This window comes from Taudactylus pleione, unplaced genomic scaffold, assembly GCF_031769625.1.
Source record: "Taudactylus pleione unplaced genomic scaffold, aTauple2 ptg000156l, whole genome shotgun sequence".
Classification (NCBI taxonomy): Eukaryota; Metazoa; Chordata; class Amphibia; order Anura; family Myobatrachidae; genus Taudactylus; species Taudactylus pleione.
The window spans coordinates 4238502-4256879 of record NW_028284558.1 but is presented as its reverse complement, the minus strand read 5'-3'; the positions used below and the strand labels follow the sequence as shown (position 1 = coordinate 4256879).

At 41.7% G+C, this 18378-nt stretch overlaps 1 protein-coding gene across 1 annotated transcript; it reads left to right on the top strand.

The window, feature by feature from the left end:
* The first annotated feature begins 3294 nt into the window (after positions 1-3294).
* LOC148521614 (speriolin-like) lies at positions 3295-15332 on the top strand. The gene is made up of 4 exons (XM_088474765.1): positions 3295-3475; positions 3732-3747; positions 13877-14045; positions 15015-15332. The coding sequence occupies exons 1-4, from the start codon at positions 3295-3297 to the stop codon at positions 15330-15332; spliced, it is 684 nt and encodes a 227-aa protein (XP_088330891.1).
* Positions 15333-18378: the final 3046 nt, after the last annotated feature.

Below are 18378 nucleotides of genomic sequence, written 5' to 3'. Positions count from 1 at the left end.
ACTAGAAGTGTACGAGTGGTGCAGTCGCCCAGGAAGCAGGGCCCTAGGGGAGGCACCGCCACTGTCCTACGGCCCCTGCATCTATAATGGCACCCTGCAGCCAGTATCACTTTGGACATGGTCGTACTTCCCACTGCTGGTGGTCCCTACCCCTTGGAGCAATGTCATGACTTCAAGCACCTTATCCTTCTAAGACCCTTCTGAGACTGGCCACACACATGCTGAGAATTTTACTTCCACCACTGCTATACTTTACCTAAACCCAGGGGATGTTGATGCATACTGTATAATGTCATGTGAGCTACAGAGGTGTCTTCTATGAACATGAGTAACAATGTATGCCAGGTATGCTGAGAAGGAGGTAATTTCAATGACCAATATTAGGCAGCTGTGTAAAGATAGCCAACCCGAAGAATGACTAATATAAAAATGCCAAAGCACTCCAATATTGGCACCGACATTTGACAGCATATCGTTCCTGGTCGAAGGGAGCCTACAGCCGACATTTATAAAGAGGTAATTTAAATAACGAAGTACACAAGGCAGCATTTACTTCTATTTTCTTTGTCAACCTTTATTTCCATTATACTCATGGGACCAGTGGCGGCTCCAGGGATGGGGCATCAGCGCAGTCCAAAATTCAAATGGCAGTTGGTGTGGCTCCTCTATTTGAAATTTGTACTGCGCTGCAACCGCACCTCTGGAGCCGCTACTGCATGGGAGCCATATCTGTACGGCTGTTATCAGGGGCGTTGCTAGGTATTTGAAGGACCCATAGCAAAAGTTTGTAAGGGCCTCTATGCGAAAAATGTATATGACACATGTAACTTTGACTAGGAAGATGGCCCCCCCTCAGTTCTGGGCCACATAGCAGCTGCACCCCTTGCACCTATGGTAGTTATACCCATGGATGTTATAATAACAACACATGCCCTGCTGTTGAATGCTACCATCAAGAACACAGAACAATACTACAGGTTCATTTTTTGACCATTTTAATTTGGCAAAAACAAATGTTGGCACTATTAATTACAGTGGAGAGTTATCCATCAGTATAACACTCTGGAAATTTGGAATCTTTCAGTTATCTACAGTGGTGAGAATTTATAACTGGCAATACTACTACCTGTACCTTACCATATTGTGGCCACTTACATTCACTTATATGTATGGGAATGTTTTATGGTAGGTTTAATATATTTTATAGCTTACACAGAATTATATAGAGGATTTTATACAATCATTTTTAATATATTTTTATAGCTTACACAGTATTATATATAGGATTTTATACAATCATTTTTAATATATTTTTTACTACTACGATTAATAATTCATAATACCACACTGGAGCGCTGTGGAATTTTTATATTAGTCTTTATGAACATGTTAAATGAGTTATCACATGAAAATGATGGCTGCCGGCCATATAAAATTGATAATTCCAATAGTGAGTGACACTGACAGTAACATATTCCCTGGGAGAGACAGACTCACCTGTTGGTGGTAATATGAAGTGTGGTATGAGACAGGCAGGGCTGTACCATCTCTCTCTGCCAGCAAATCCTGGGTGGTACAGTAGTCCATTTTTGGCTGACATCAGAGCCAGCCCTAGCTAAATTAGTGCCCTAGGCAAGATTTTGGGTGGTGCCCCCCTCCCCGTGGGATCCTGAAAAGGGATGTGGCCTTACGGAAGGGGCCCTCACCCAGCACAGGACCCCCCCTATTCCAGCACAGTGTCTGCACCCAACCTCAACCCTTTCCCAGCAGAGCATCCCTCTCCCAGCAGTGAGCACCACAGCCCTCTTCCAGTTCCAAACTTACTTTGCTTGAACGCAGCCTGCAGAGCCGCCCAACTCAAGGTACAGCAAGTCGCGGGTGGTGGAACCGCTTTTTCAGTCTCATGTTGGCAAACTGCAGCTATGTGTGATGATTGGTGAAGGTGGAGCCCAGAGCTGTGAGGTGTGACTCACTTATCCGAGCTCCGCAAAGGCCCATGATGCAGCATCCCTCCCATGACTATTTACTTATAGTCCTGAATGAGCCTCTGCCCATGAGCAGAAGCTCATTCTGATTGTGTGACGCCCCAGACCTAACCCAGCGCTAACCACTAGCTGCCGTCCAGGTTCCCTGCCCCCGCAAATAGCCGCCGGGTGTTCTGCCGCTGCCAGCTGACTTTTGCTGCTGCCAGGCGCGATCAGAGCTGTTAGGTGAGTTCCGATCATGGACACTGCACAGCAGAAGTAGCAGCTGCCAGAGTATCTGCCCAGCCGGCAGTAGATACCCCGGCCGTGCCTGCACCAAACCTCCACTGGCCCTAGGTGGGCTTGGATGCCCCTAGGCATTTGCTTAGTTTGTCTATGCCTAGGGCCGGCTCTGGCTGACATAATGAGGCCGGGTTCCAGATGTTGAATCCTTCCTTACATGTACACTTCCTTTGTTTTTTAGAAAAGACACCCATTTATATTCCCTATCAGACAATGCAATTATATGTATTTTTTAAGTAACAAAAAAAAATAAATCTAATTTCCTAAAGGTTGTAATTTAACTAGTCAGAAAATAGTAATTTGAAGGTTTAAAGAATTATAAAATATAGGTAACACAATTCTCTACTATGTTAGTTAAAATTATTCTATAAAGTGTAATTGTATCCAATATATATATATATATATATATATATATATATATATATATATATATATATATATATGACACTTAAAAATCCTTGTCAAAGTCACTCAGAACCTTATGCTTGCCCATATTTCCTGCTTCCAACACATCAACTTCCATAACTGACTGTTCACTTGCTGCCTAATATATCCCACCCCTCGACAGGTGACACTATAATCAATATTCACTTCACCTGTCGGTTTAAACGATATGGCTGATGGGTTGTTTGTATATTTATATATGTTTTTATATACTTATACTTGACTTATATAATAAATATAAACAACAGTTTTTACGGATGTTTTTTGTAAACAATATTTGTCAGTTAAGTGGTTATCCATTACTCATAAGGTTATGATTAAATTCCACTAGAGATCAATACTCTGCTTGTCTGTATGCTGATCTGTAGATGATAGTCTTGCTGGATGCCATTACACTGCAACCTCCTCACAAGCTCTCAGTGACATCACTCATATGATCTCACAACAGCCTGGCCACCAATTAGTAGCTGGTGTCTGTTGGTAGCAGTATTTATGTCTCATTGGAGGAAACTGCAGGAACAATCCCAGTGGAGTGACTAGTTGGAACTGAACGCCTAAGGAGTTGCCTTTAAAGAAGGAAAACATGGAGGTTTTGAAGAGAACAAATAACCGTCCCCTGGCGGACATTGTCGATGTTCATAAAATGTTTTATCTGATTCAGAAGATTATTGAAATTCTAAAAACCCCAAGGAAAATTGAAAACCAGACAAGCAGCTTCTCACCCAAAGGGAAACATGACAGTTCCGGGAACCACAATGATATTGGTAAGCATTGGCAGCAGGTACTAGGGAGATGCAAATTGTGTGGGGATTTAATATCTATCTATCTATCTATCTATCTATCTATCTATCTATCTATCTATCTATCTATCTATCTATCTATCTATCTATCTATCTATCTATCTATCTATCTATCTCATATCTCTATCTATCTATCTATCTATCTATCTATCTATCTATCTATTTTTTTTTATTATTATTAAATGTTGTTCTATTCGAAGTATTAATTTTCTGCCGTTAGGTCTAAGACAGTTTTGGTAACATTAATATGCCATATTTATAGAGAAGACTCTTTATGACTATAAAAGCCAACAAATAATGTGGTACACATCAGGAGCATAGCCAGAACTTTGTAGGTCCCATAGCAACATCTAGAGAGACACCCTTCTCTGCAGCTGTTCATTTTATGCCTCATAGTATTGCTCTAGTTAATTTTATACCCCATAGTAGTGTCCTAGTTAATGTTATGCCCCATTGTAGTGCCCTAGTTAATGTTATGCCCTATAGTAGTGTTCCAATTAATGTTATGGCCCATAGTAGTACCCTAGTTTACAATATGCCACATTGTAGTACTGCTAGTACACAATGTGCCACACAGTACCCCCAATTCACATTATGCCATACATTGTCCCCACAAAATATCGCATTGAAGTGTCCTCATTTCTTAATGCCACATTGTAGTGCCTCCAGTTGATATTATGGCAAATTGTTGTGGTGCGAGTTAATTTTATGCCCACAGTGTATACAGTGAAAAATTTCAATGCCACCAATTTATATTGTGCCATCTGTTCCCAGTTCATATTATGCCACATTACAGTGTCTTCTGATCATATTATACCATACTATAGTGCCTCCAGTTCATATTGTGTCACATTACAGTACCCTACAATTCATATTATGACACATTACAGTGTCCCCTAAACATATTATACCATACTATAGTGCCTCCAGTTCATATTGTGCCACATTACAGTGCCCCAGTTTATATTATGTAACATGACAATGCCCTCCAGTTCAGATTACGCCACTTTACAGGGCCCCTTTACCATTATAATATTCACTATACACATCATACACTGAGAATGGATTGTCACCCTATATAGGCCTGGCAACGGGTCAGTCCCAATTGCTTAGCAGGCAATTCAGGAATTTGGTAGACAACTACAGAACCAGTGTCCAGGGCCCCCTAATCCTCTGTACCCCATAGCAATGTCTCCCCCTGCACTCACTATAGCTATGCCCATGGTACAAACTTACTCTCAGGGAACAGAGTACCTGAGTAATAATGAAGATCTTGGACAGTGTGACATGAATATATAGGCCACCCTTTATCTTACATTCTTAGAACACAACAAGAATTGTAAGTGTAGCAAGGTTTATGTTACAATAAGGCCAATGCATAATAGAATAAATATATATTTAATTATGCTTATGTGAATAATTGAAGATAGGGGAGACTCACTAGTCACCCTCAGTTTAAGGTATGTTTTCATGAGTATATTAAGATCATTCTGTGTCACACACACAGCTCATAGAAGTGGGCTCCTCATTCCAACCTTATTCCATATTATTATCTTCCATTTTCCCCTGTTGGACTTACATATCTTCCTCTCCTTATTTCATCCTGATATCCCGGGAGCTGCTACTCTCTATGCCAGAGGTTCCTAAAGTCCGCCATTACAGTCCACATTTTAGGGATATCCATGCTTGAGCACAGGTGACTTAATTAGTTACTCAATCCATTTGATTTAACCATCTGGACTCAAGCTTGGATATCCCTAAAATGTGGACTGTAGTGGCAGACTTTGGGAACCTCTGCTCTACGCTCTTCTATGCCCCACTCTACCTCTCTCTATGTCTCATCATCCTCTCCTGCATTCTGTCCTCTATGGCCATAACCTATATTTCTCTTTTACCCTGGATTTATTCCTATTCAGCTACTTCTGCATATACAATATATTGGCAATACATTTTAATTTGCATTGAAGTGTTATATCATGTTTGTAGGAAACTAATAGTAACCAGAGTGATGATGGGTGGTATGAATACCTAATGATCTTTATACCCTAATGTCGCTATTTAGTGTTGTAAGTCGCACAAGAAATAATTGCTTTCCAGACTTTGAGTGAGGTTCCAAAGCACAAAAAGTTATTATCCACATAAAAAGCATTTAGTTACATGCTGTGATCTAAATACAATTAGCGCAAAAGATTATACATAAGCAAGGTACAGTCAATACATGTGACTAACACACATTTCTGGTTGTATAATCCTGGTACAGTACCCTTCTGGTACCCTACCCACCATTTCTTTGGTGTCACTACGTGTATACCGATACCGGAAGTGTCTCCCACCTAGTCTAATTGTGCATAAAAGTTAAAAATTTATAGGTTCATTATCAGCTCTTAGTGAGAAGGTCATCATCTGGTTATTCCCAGTCACCTCCCAACTTCCTGGTTTATTGAAGTTGGTGATGTTCAAACATAAAAGTGATCTATCTACTTGATACTGGTGGAGTTTAAAATGAGGTGGTTTGGACATAACAAATTTTCCATCCAGTGTCTTCCCGTGTTGCAATTCTAAGACCTCAGAGACATTTACTGGAAATGGCACTAACCCTACATTATGTTGTCCCTGAGGCATGTGAGAGCACACCCAACAGTCAGTCTGGTCTAAAACTTTGCCCACCATGGTATGATAATCCTCTAAAGGATACCCACCCCAATACTGATTATACTTAGGTTGGCACCGTTGGGTGCATCTCTCATCAATTAGGGACCCACAAAACTCACAAATACAATATTCCTCAGATGATAAACCTTCACACTGTCTCCGAGTTTCCAGGCTAACAGATCTCTTAGCAATTACTGTACTGAGTTTGGTCAGATACTCCTCCGATTGGTTTAGCACTCCTCCCAACTCCACTCCATCGATATCCACCATCAGCTCCCCTCTCCGTCATCTGTCCTCTGTCACAGAAACCAGAAATCCCGAAACAAACTAGGATGAAGAAAACTCTGGAAGAAGACACAATCGTAACCCTAGCACACCACTCCATTGCTGGAACAGTGATCTACAAATTTCTTTAGCTCAGGTGTCTCACTACAACTTTTAACTCTCCCGCCACAGGCTCGCAATTGACCTGTCTACGTTATCTGTCTCGACTCCTCCTTGTATCTCCACTGGTTGGTTGACCTTTTTGCAGTGAGTGGAATGGACCCAGTTATCTCTCTCTGCCACTTTCAAGGATGTTGTACTTGTCAGCAACACTTGATATGGACCTTCCCATTGATCTGTCAGACAACCTAAATGTAAGAAATTTCTGATCATAACAAATTCTCCAGGTTCAACATCATGACAATTTGTTTCTGGCATTTCAGGTGACAACAATTTCAGTTTCTACTGCTGTTGTTTTAACTGTTTACTCATTGTTATAAGATACCTTACAGTAACCTCGTTGTTACTCTTCAAATCTTCCTGTGGACTTATAATCAAATGAGGTTGTCTACCAAACAGTACTTCAAAGGGGGACAGATTAAGAGGGAGTATAGGAGTTGTCCTGATGCTATGAAGGACTAGCGGTAAGGCTTCTGGCCATCCTAGTCCAGTTTCTGCCATGATCTTACTCAGTTTATTTTTATTAGTACCGTTCATCCTCTCCACCTTGGCGCTGGCTTGCGGTCGGTAAGGGGTGTGAAGTCTACTATTAATACCCATCAACTTAGACATGTTCTGAAAGACATCTCCTGTGAAATGAGTACCCCTATCACTTTCAATAATTCTAGGGATACCGTATCTGCATACATATTCCTGAACAATCTTCTTAGAAGTAAACGCAGCAGTATTAGTGGCAGCTGGATATGCCTCAACCCAATTAGAAAACACATCTGTGCAAACTAATACATACTTGAGATTCCTGCAGGGTGGTATTTGGATGATTTGTATTACCTGAAAAGGTCCATCTGTCGGAGGGATGTGAGATGGCTCGGTTGGTATAATTTTTCCAAGTTCTTCCTCAAGCATGTCAAGCAGAACATTGCCCTCTTTTCGGCTTGGGAAGAGAAACCTGGTGCACACCAATACACCCTGACCAACTTGCACATACCTTGCTTTCCCAGGTGAGTCAGACCGTGCGGTGCCTCAGCCAAGCTTGGGTAGTATGCCTTGGGTGCTACCGGCTTACCTTGTCCATCTCTCCAGAGTCCAGAGTACTCTTGTCCACATCCCTTTGATCTGCAGACTGTCTTTTTTTGAATGGAATACAAATTTTGCATCTCAATTAACTTCTGCAAATCAATCGTTTGAAACATCATCATTTAGTTAATTGGCATGTTCACTCTTAAACCTGCTGCCCATTTGGCAGCTTTGGCAGCCCTGTTATTGCCCAGTGACACCGGATCTTCCTCACATGTATGGGCTTTACACTTAATGACGGCCACTGCCTTTGGTTTTTGGATTACTGTCAACAGACCTTTTATGTGGTATGAGTGTGCTACTGGTGTGCCTGCTGCTGTCATAAAATTTCTCAGACACCAAAGAGCTCCAAAATCATGCACTACCCCGAAGCATACCTGGAGTCAGTGTAGATATTAGCTGACTTACCTTCTGCCAGTTCACACGCTCTCCTCAATGCCACCAGTTCAGCCACTTGGGCCGAGTGAGGTGGACCAAGGGGTTTGGCTTCTATAACGTCCTTGTCATTTACCACAGCATAACTTGTACATAACTCTCCAGTGTCAGTTTGTCTATGACAACTCCCATCCATGTAAAATGTCACATCTACATTTTCTAAAGGTGTATCATGTATGTCAGGTCTTGCAGTAAAGGTCTGATTCAAATATTCCATACAATCATGTTCATCAATATACCTGCAGAACTCACCTTCTGCCAGCGACTCACTTCTCTACACCCTTTGTGCATCCTGAGGCACATATGGTAAATATGTTGCTGGGTTTAACGTACTGCACCGTTTAATGGTGATGTTTGCAGATGCTATTAGAGCTAGTTCCCATTTCGTGAACCTAGCTGAGGAAACATGTCTGGTTTGGGCAGAATTCAGCAAAGCAGATACAGCATGGGGTGTATAAACAATCATATAATGGCCTAATACTACATCCTCACTCTTACTGACCAATAGAGAAGTCGCTGCTACACTTCTTAAACACGTTGGAAGTGATCTTGCCACGGTGTCCAATTGTGCACTGTAGTATGCTACGGGCCTACTGGCATCACCATGTTTTTGTGTGAGGACACCTGCTGTGCAATCATTAGCTTCCGTACAGTATAAATCAAAAGGTTTTTCATAACCTGGTATTCCCAATGCAGGTGCTCTTGTCAGATTGTCCTTAAGGTTAAGGAAAGCCTGCTCTGTTTCCTCTGTGTGTATGACATGATCGGGCTTTGTGGAGAGACTAAGTCCTGCAATGGTAAAGCCAAAATAGAAAAACCTGGGATCCATGATCTGCAGTATCCACACATGCCCAAGAAGGTACGGATTTGCTGTTGGTTCTGTGGCAGTGTCATGGTCTGTATGGCCTGTATCCTGTCATTAGTCAGATGTCATAATCCCTGGGTTAGGCAGTGTCCCAAGTATTTAACCCTGGTCTGGCATTGCTGTAAGTTGTCCTTATCAACCTTGTGTCCTGTCTGTGAGAGATGAAGCAACAGTAGTTTAGTATCATTTAAACATGACATAAATGAATCAGAACACAACAATAAATCGTCTACCTAATGTATTAAAACAAATCCATTGGCAGGTTGAAAAGATTGTAAACAGTCGTATAAGGCCTGGGAGAAGATACTGGGGCTGTATAGGATGCCCTGGGACAATCATGTCCATGTGTATTGTACCCCCCTGTATGTGAATGCAAATAGGTACTTACAGTCAGGATGAAGAGGGACAGAGAAGAAAGCAGAACAGTTTCCTGTCCATCTTTGGTCCAGAGGGACCCTGATATTTGAGATAACATCTGCTCTACCTGAGATGGATTTTTATCTGAAACATTAACCTTTGGGGAGTGTCCAATATATCCCTCACCTCATGCGCAACTCACTCTGGGATATATAGAAATATACCATCAGGGGTACAATAAATGACACATCTCATTTTACATAACAAATCACTTCCCAGAAGATTAGTAGGAGCTGCTGCTGCCAGGAGAAAGGAATGCCTGGTATGCAATGGCCCGATAGTAACCTCTGAAAATTTGGTTAAAGGATAATGTTGCACTTTACCCGCTACATCCATTGCTGGTACTGTTTTTCTGGTCACCTGTAAATTGGATAGAGAATTTAACACTGATCTGGTCACCCCTGTGTCTACAAGATAAGAATGTTTGTTACCAGCTATATCAACTATCATTACAGGTTCTTCCCTAATATCCTCAGTTAACCTGACTGGCTGTAGACTACAGGTGTGACCTGACCCCTAGAGCTGACTGTCTTCCTCCATTTACTTCTACCATGTGAGCAGGTGATTGCTGGAACTGTCCTGATCTGTTGTGGGTGCCTCTTCTGTGGGTATCTCAGTGTTCCCTGGTTTGGCGGTTCCCACTTTCTAGCTTTACAAAACCTACTTATGTGTCCCTCCTGGTTACAAATGTAACACCTTCGTGATTGACGTGTATTGATAGGTTGTTGTTGTGTGGGTTGGGGAGTGTGGAAAGATTGTGGTTGTATATGGGGATATGGGTTTGGAGGTTGTGTGGGACGGGTGTATTGTAGCTGTGTGTGATTAGAGTGCTGAGGTGATATTTGCATTCCTTCCAAAGCTTGAATACTAACAGCCATTAGTTTCTCGCTCTGCATTTCTCTCTTCCTAAAGATGTTTTTATCATGTTCAATTGCAGATTCCCTGATTGTGTCTACTGTAATTCCCCTCCATCCAGGAAGTGAAGTCTGAACCCTGGTCTTTAGAGTGTCTTTAAGACCATCCATAAGCACCGTGATTATCATTTCCCTGTGGTGTGTGTTGTCTTTGTTATTTTCTATACCTGTGTATTGGGTAATAGTCTGCAGCGCTCTAGTGAAATAATCTGCTGCAGATTCACTCTCTGCTTAATTGTAAAAATTTGACTCCAGTTAACTACTACTGGAAAATAAACGGCCAATTGGTTGACAATGCGGGTTATGTTGTCCTGATTACCTTCATCAGTTATGGGACCATCTCCATCCAATACACAGGCTGTGATAAACTTTTTCACGTTGGTATTGTGTGGAAGACATGCCTGTGATACCACTCGCCAATCTTTGTTGGTTGGCTCATGAGCATTACCCAAATCCTATACAAATCTCTGGCACTTTGCTAGTTCTTTCCTAGGGTCAGGGAAATCTGTCATTATGGAATGTAGCTCCGCTCTCGTCCATGGACAATGTATTGCTACGTCCCTGGTGGTCACTATTCCATTTGCGTCTGGATTCCAATTGGGAACAGTTATTGTCTGGATGGGATGGAAGCCTGACATACTGCTACCTTTGGCCTTGCTACCTGGTTGAGGGTTCAGCCTATTACTACTACGTATGGTATTAACAACCTCTGCTACTGTTACAGTGGGTGTTAATACTTCCTGCATTGGTGGGGCTACCTCCATCACTGGTACTAGTGGGTCAGTTACCTGTGCTTGCAGTGATGGTATATTTAACATTTGGACAACATGGGAAAGAGCTGACATTATAACAGGTTCATCATCTGCATTATAAACATGCTCCTTATAGTTACTCAGGAGAGGATACAAGTTACTTGTTACATTTTTATGATTTTTGAGATCGACTGTACCTTCACCCCATCCACATAGGGTGGAGGTGGTGTGCATGTGCTACTAACATTACCTTCTGCAACGCTATCTTGGCGTGCGTGCTCGCTCTTTTGTGGCACGCACACAACGATATTTTGCGTTGCATACGCGCTCTCTTGCGGCGTGGGTGTGATACTAGTTTGCGTCACGTGCACACCGCTAAGCCACATGTTCCCCTCGTGCTGCCACAACTTTAAACAATCATTAAACTTTATCCTTTTCTTTAGAGATTTCACTAAACATATACTATCGCTAACATTATTCAGTACCTCCGAATCAGAGCTGCCAATCTTAGGAAAAGGTTTTCTACATTCCTTGGTCATGTTGACCCATATGTCACAGTATGCCGTAGCGTACGCACTATACTTTTTAAACATGATATACCTGGCCGATCCAGTTGGTCCTTCCATCAGCAGCACATCATCGACCATTACCAGAGATTGCTTCGCACCCATCGGAGAAAACGCTTAGCAATTTCTAGAGAATTTTGATTGGTGAACGATTTTCAGTAAGTTACGTTCACGCACTCCCTCCAGTTATACACAGCCGGCCTGCAGGGCGTTACAGTCAGCTTGCACAATGATGAGCAGAATAATCACCAATTGTAAATTATTCTACCTGTGGCGAATTCAAATCAAGCTTCAGCCGCTCGCTTCATCCCGTTATGCACCACTTTCCCGATAAGCGATATGGTCCATGTGCATAAACGAGGAGTAAAATAACCGTCTGGCTGATTATTTTACTTGTGGTGAATTCACCTCAAGATTCACCACTTGGCTTCCTACTTTGAGTTTACTCCCAGCTGGTAGCATCTAGGAGTTCCAATAACTCCTAACCTTGCCAGCAATTTCACTCTCACAACAACCCACTTCACAATCACAGTTCTATATAACCATGTGGTTCGATCGCATTGCCCAAAGAACCTAACTGATCAATGGACTTTGCGATTAATGGTTGTCGGACCGAGAAACCACTTAGTTTCTTGATAACCACAATGTACCTGCTTTGTACACTAGCCCAGTAGTTTGTACGGCCCCGTCAGGCACAACCTAGGCTTAACCAGACAGTAGCCACCACTTTACACTTAGACTTAACCAGACAGTATCCTCCACTTTACAATCACACATTTCAATTACATACACCTTTTCTGCGCAGAAAAAAATTGAAACCTTTTCCTTAAATATAGCAGTGCAATTCAGAGGTTTAACAAGCAATCACGCTATGAATACAGTGACCGTTTGAACACGTGGCAGCAATACAGGAAATATGCGTACGCTATTGTGCGACTTACCTCCCTAACACAAAATTTTAACAATGAAAGGAAACAAACTTTTGCTTCCTTGTCCCTGGATTCTAATCAGCGCTCCTTGAACTCACACAATAACTGATGGTCTCTCAACATCAAGTGGTAGCAGGTTTTCGGACACAGTGCGTCCTTTCCTGCATATGGCGCCGTCCACCCTTTGGTGAGAGATCGATAACCGTGTGTTACCATGTAAATTGTGGTAGCGTGACCTCACTCTACGAGCCCCCAAAAACCTAATGATCTTTATACCCTAATGTCGCTATTTTTCGTTGTAAGTCGCACAAGAAATAATTGCTTTCCAGACTTTGAGTGTGGTTCCAAAGCACAAAAAGTTATTATTCACATAAAAAGGATTTAGTTACATGCTGTGATCTAAATACAATTAGCGCAAAAGTTTATACATAAACAAGGTACAGTTGATACATACACAGGCGCTCTGGATCCAGATTTCTGGCATCAAAGGTGAAGCCTCCATCAAAAGAAAGAATATGATGACTAACTACTGGAAATAGAGCGCCTGAATATATATCGTACAGAGAGTGGGCAATACAATAGAAATGAGTTGGCATAATCCCATTGGTTCTTCTTCTTGGTTCTTCTGTTACGATGTAGTTCATAGGTCAATTTAAACAGTGGTAGTTCAGCCCTCCAACGGCTCTTTGTGTATCTTTTCCCACCGAATAGCAAGTCTAAACTGGCTAGTAAACATTACATTACAGAGTACATTTCAATGCCTAACACTCTATGGTTCATAACTTGCAGATGCATGCTGAGATCTCCTTGCCGATGGAACCGGAGATCTTCAAATAAACAGTGGTTTAGAATGGCACCAAACATGGTCTACTTATCATGTACTAAACCTTAGATATCAAATACATGTGTTTCACAACATAATTGATAATGAATAAAACCTTTAATATTAACCTTAATGCTAGAGAACCTTTCAGTGTAAGTGTACAATGTGTAAGTATAGGGATATTAAGTAAAGACGCTAGTATGCGTTGTGCGTCTACGTGTTTGTGGAGTACATTATGAAACGTGATTTGTGGGGGTTGTTCATATTATATGTATTAATGTACGTATTTGTGTACTGAGGACTTTTGGCATAGGGCAGTGGCAGACGCACAACGCTAATAATCATAATATAGCACTGTACACGGATGTATCGTGTAGGCGCTGCAAAATGGCATCATGCGGACAATGCAAAATGGCGTCGTGCAGATATTAATTTTAGAATCTGGTCTCAGCCAATCATCCGGCTACAACAGTGGACGTATGACTCTTTAGTAAATTTAATCTTTTAACTCCCACAGATGCAAAACAGCTTCAACACTGCAAAGAAATAGTTGGAGAGATTGCTTTACAATTGGAGCAGAGGATCCTATATGCTGTTTTCCAGGAGAAGACTGGACCATATAATTTCTCCGTGTCTGAAATAGAAAGAAAAATTATTCAGGTAAAGATTGAATTTAAAAATTGGGATGAAAGAATAAAAAGGAGTGCCAGGTAAGAAGTTTGCAATAAGATATAAAAGAGGGGGAGATGTATCAAAGCTTGGGGAGAGATAGAGATAAAGTTTCGCCCCATAAGCTTCTAACTGTCATTTTTCAAACGGCCTACAAAATGACAGTTTGAAGCTGATTGGTTGTTACTTTAAAGCTGCCCATCCGCTAGAAGACATGAAAACGACTGCATGATTACGACATTGTAATCGTGCAGTCGTTAGACAGCCTGTGATGTGCCTACACTGAATGAGCAGTCGTTTAGTGTAGGCACATCAACCATCTGCAAATATGCTGAACCTGACATTATTGTCAGGTTATCCAGCATGTTTGTCCGATGATAAATGCGGGAGCGCGCATCGCTCGTCGTTTTAGACATTTTTGCAAACTATTTGCAAACAATTTATGAACGATTGAACGATAACGAAATTGTTCAATTGCTCAGTTAAATCGTCTAGTGGATGGGCAGCTTATCTCTCTCCACTTTATCTCTCTCCAAGGCTTCATACATCTCCCTCTCCCCCCCCCCCCCCTCATTCTCAGTGGATGATATTATATTTCTTCTTAGAAGGTGAAAGTGGACACTAATGTGTTTCCAAAGAATAAAAAGGTTACTTATGGTAAGTTAAAAAATATAAAACAAAGCCATTGAAATGTAATCAAATTGCTTAAAATAACAATTTCCAACCCCACTTTGTATTGTATAGTATTGTCCAACCCTCAGCTATTTTTCTAGATAAGCTTATCTAATAATAAATTGGTTCTTGGTGTCTTTATAAGAAATACTGATACAATCTAACCTTCAATATGTGACATGAGATATTGTAAATTGTGACCAGTTGTCCTTTGTTTTTTACTGTACTTTGGAATATACAGACATATTATAATTAATTGTAATGATCTAATTGCTTTCATCCTCACAGGTGACTTCCTGGCCAAGTACAAAGGAACCTGATGAGAGACAAAGAGCTGAGATGACTCAGCGCTACCATGACATTATGATTCGTCTGAAAACGTTGGGGTACGATAAGCACGTCCACCCTGACATATCATGGAGACTGGTGAACACATATGGAATATTGGATGACGACTCCAGGGAACGTGCATGCTACACTGGCAGAGAGACCTTGCTCAAGATTGTGAGAGAATCCATAGCAAAATATATAATGGAAGGTGTGGATGTTCTCTTCAACTGCCTCAACTTTATGTCAGAAGAGGATGGAAAACCGTTCTTTATTTAGCCAGTGAGCAGGGAATTGTCCACCACCGCTAACAGACAATGCCCATCATCGTGTTCATAACAGAAAGCTAAACAACAAACCTTCTGTGATTAATATTACTGCATTGCAAAAATAAAAAAAAATGTAAACCAAAATGTTATTAATTTATCATTATTGTACAAGAATGAGGTAGCAACATTATATACTGGACCCATATAAACACACAATGGAACATCTGCGATTCAGACTCAAACAACACACCACAATCAGTAATACCTCTGGCTAGCTGCAGTGTACCTTTGACAATCATTTACTAACTATAGTAGAACAAATAGAATTAAGAAGTAAATTATCAGGTAGAAAACAATTCTATAATAACCATAAGGAGGCACTTTGCAAAAGCCACACCAGGATATATAAAGTGCAGTGTGTGTTCTTATCAGCTATACAGTAAGTACATTAAGTAACAGTATAAAAAATACCAAAACAGAATAAACAATATTTTCTCAAACAAAATGTAATGATAATGGCAGGTGCAAAACTGAGATATCACAGTGATCTTACATTAAATGTATCAGAGCTGGGAAACCATTGTCTATCTGATCACAGTGATTGCAAAAGAGAAATACTGTACAATCATTCTATAATAATATGAAAACAAGGCCACCATGAAAAACGTCAGACCCCGGTACTTACAGGGGTATGTGGCCAAGTATGTGTGTGTAGAGGGGCACTTTGCATGCTGAGGGAGGGGGTGTGACTGATCCTTCATGGCAGGACTGGTCCATGTGCTTTGTACTTGCTCCCACCCTCTTAGCTTCCCTGTATGAAAAGCCCTGCTTTCAGAGTAAAACTGGGTACACCACATACAACGGTAAGACCCAGCGACAGAACAATGCAATGTAACAATACACTTCATGATCTGGTGTATGATGGCGCGATCTATCATTACATGATGCATATAACAGCACCGTGTTATTCATTGCATCATTAATAAGCAGTGCAAAACGGGATCCAGTTAAAATGCCACCGGATAGGATGCCCGACGTCAGGTTACTGACACCGGAATCCCGACGCCCGTCAGAATGCGGACACCACTATCTTGAAGAGATCAAGATACCGACGTCGGCATCCCTACCATCAGCATTCCGAAGGGTAGTATGCTGGTTAGCATTAGGGTTAGCCCGAGGATGGGGGGGTTAGGTTTAGGGACCTCCCGGGGTCAGTTAGGGTTAGGGACAGACCAAAGAGGGTCAGTGTTAGGCTACGGGGAGGGGGGTCAGGGTTAGGCATCACCCCGTGAGGGTTAGGTTTAGGGTTCAGGAAGGGGGGTTAGGGTTAGGCCCCACCAGTAGTGGGTTAGGGTTAATGGGGAGAGGGGAAAGGTTAGTCTACTTACCGGCCCCTGTTGGTATTTTGCACAACGGTATGCCACTGTCAGTCTTCTGACCGCCTGCAACCCGTCCATCGATAATTCATACCAATCCCGTGCAGAACAGCAGATGGATAGATATAATCAACAACCACCGTGAACTATGGATCAGGTTCTACACATTATACAATGTTTATGTTATTTTGTTCTTATCTGCGTTGGAATGATATATCCTACGATACATCATATAGTGTGTTCCCAGCTTTAGATCTGTGGTCTAATGTTGTGGTGATTGCAGAGCTATACCTTCAACTGATAACAGGCTGCTTTAGCACTGCATGAAAGTCAGCACAATCATAGGTGGATCTACTGTACTGTGAAACTAATGAAGCATAAGCTTCAAGGCCCCTAACCTCGGAAGGGCCCTGAAGCAATTTTTTTTTTAATGAGTGAAGTTTTCAACAAAATCAATGGAGTTTTTTAAGTGTGTGTTTTTAAAATAAGTTTATTTTAGTGATAGAATTATAAGCCAATGAGATATAGTACTTAATAATGACCTTAGAATAAGATCTACAGTAGTGCATGTAGAGGGGGTTTCTGAATACCCAGAAACAACCCCCTGTTCAGTACTGGCCGGCAGACACTTTCTGCTCTGCCCAGAGGATGGCTCTTATGAGCTGGCCAGGCACAGAATAAAGAACTGCTGTCAGTGTCACTGCTGAGTACAGTACTGCCAGTTGCCACTAGATGCTCCTATCTCTATTTGTACTGTCCCATCTGCCAGAAGTCGGCCCTGCAGTGCTGACCAGAAATTGAAAGCTGAGCTGACTGAGGGAGGGCATGCAGCTCAGAGGCGGGAGCATGCAGCGTCGGGGAGAGACCTGACTCAGGGGGATCCCAAAGATCCCACTCAGCAGGATCAATAGCTGTGATCCTACAGAGGAAGTGAGTAAGTTTTGGTTGTGTGTGATCTATCTACAGTCTCCCTCTCTCTGGGGCATTTCTACATCTATCTATCTATCTATCTATCTATCTATCTATCTATCTATCTATCTATCTATCTATCTATCTATCTGTCTGTCTGTCTGTCTGTCTGTCTGTCTGTCTGTCTATCTATCTATTGTCTCTCTGGGGGGTTTCTACATCGATCTATCTATCTATCTATCTATCTATCTATCTATCTATCTATCTATCTATCTATCTATCTATCTATCTACAGCCTCTCTGGGGGGTTTCTACATCTATCTATCTATCTATCTATCTATCTATCTATCTATCTACAGTCTCTCACTCTCTGGGGGGGTTCTACATCTCCGCCTTTTGGGCCTCAAGGTCCTTGCAAAGGCAGCAAGGCACTTTGGACCTTGTTGGATGTTGCCCTATTGTTGCTGGTTGCACAGGGGCCCTCATAACAGTTCAAGCATCAGGGCCCCAAAACTGTAGATCCGCCACTGACTATAGGTGACCTACTATAGGGCTGGTACAAGGTCGTTAGAGTTTTGTCCAACTGAAGGGGAGCTTCGTGATATGCTTGCAGAGGTTAGATCCTTATCTCCACTGTAAAAGTCTCTGGTCAAAGGTCAAGAAGCAAATAGTCAACAAAATGGGAAGGTCGCCCTTCCCATTTTGTTGACAATTTGCTACTTGATAGGCTCTGCTTTGGGATATAAATGAACAGTAATATTGTTGCAGAAG

What these genes read in the sequence shown, in the direction of transcription:
- LOC148521614 (XM_088474765.1), top strand. Translation starts at nt 3,295, where the DNA reads ATGGAGGTTTTGAAGAGAACAAATAACCGTCCCCTGGCGGACATTGTC. An exon ending in TAGAAAGAAAAATTATTCAG is followed by an intron (nt 14,046 to 15,014) that starts GTAAAGATTGAA and finishes TCATCCTCACAG; the next exon opens with GTGACTTCCTGGCCAAGTAC.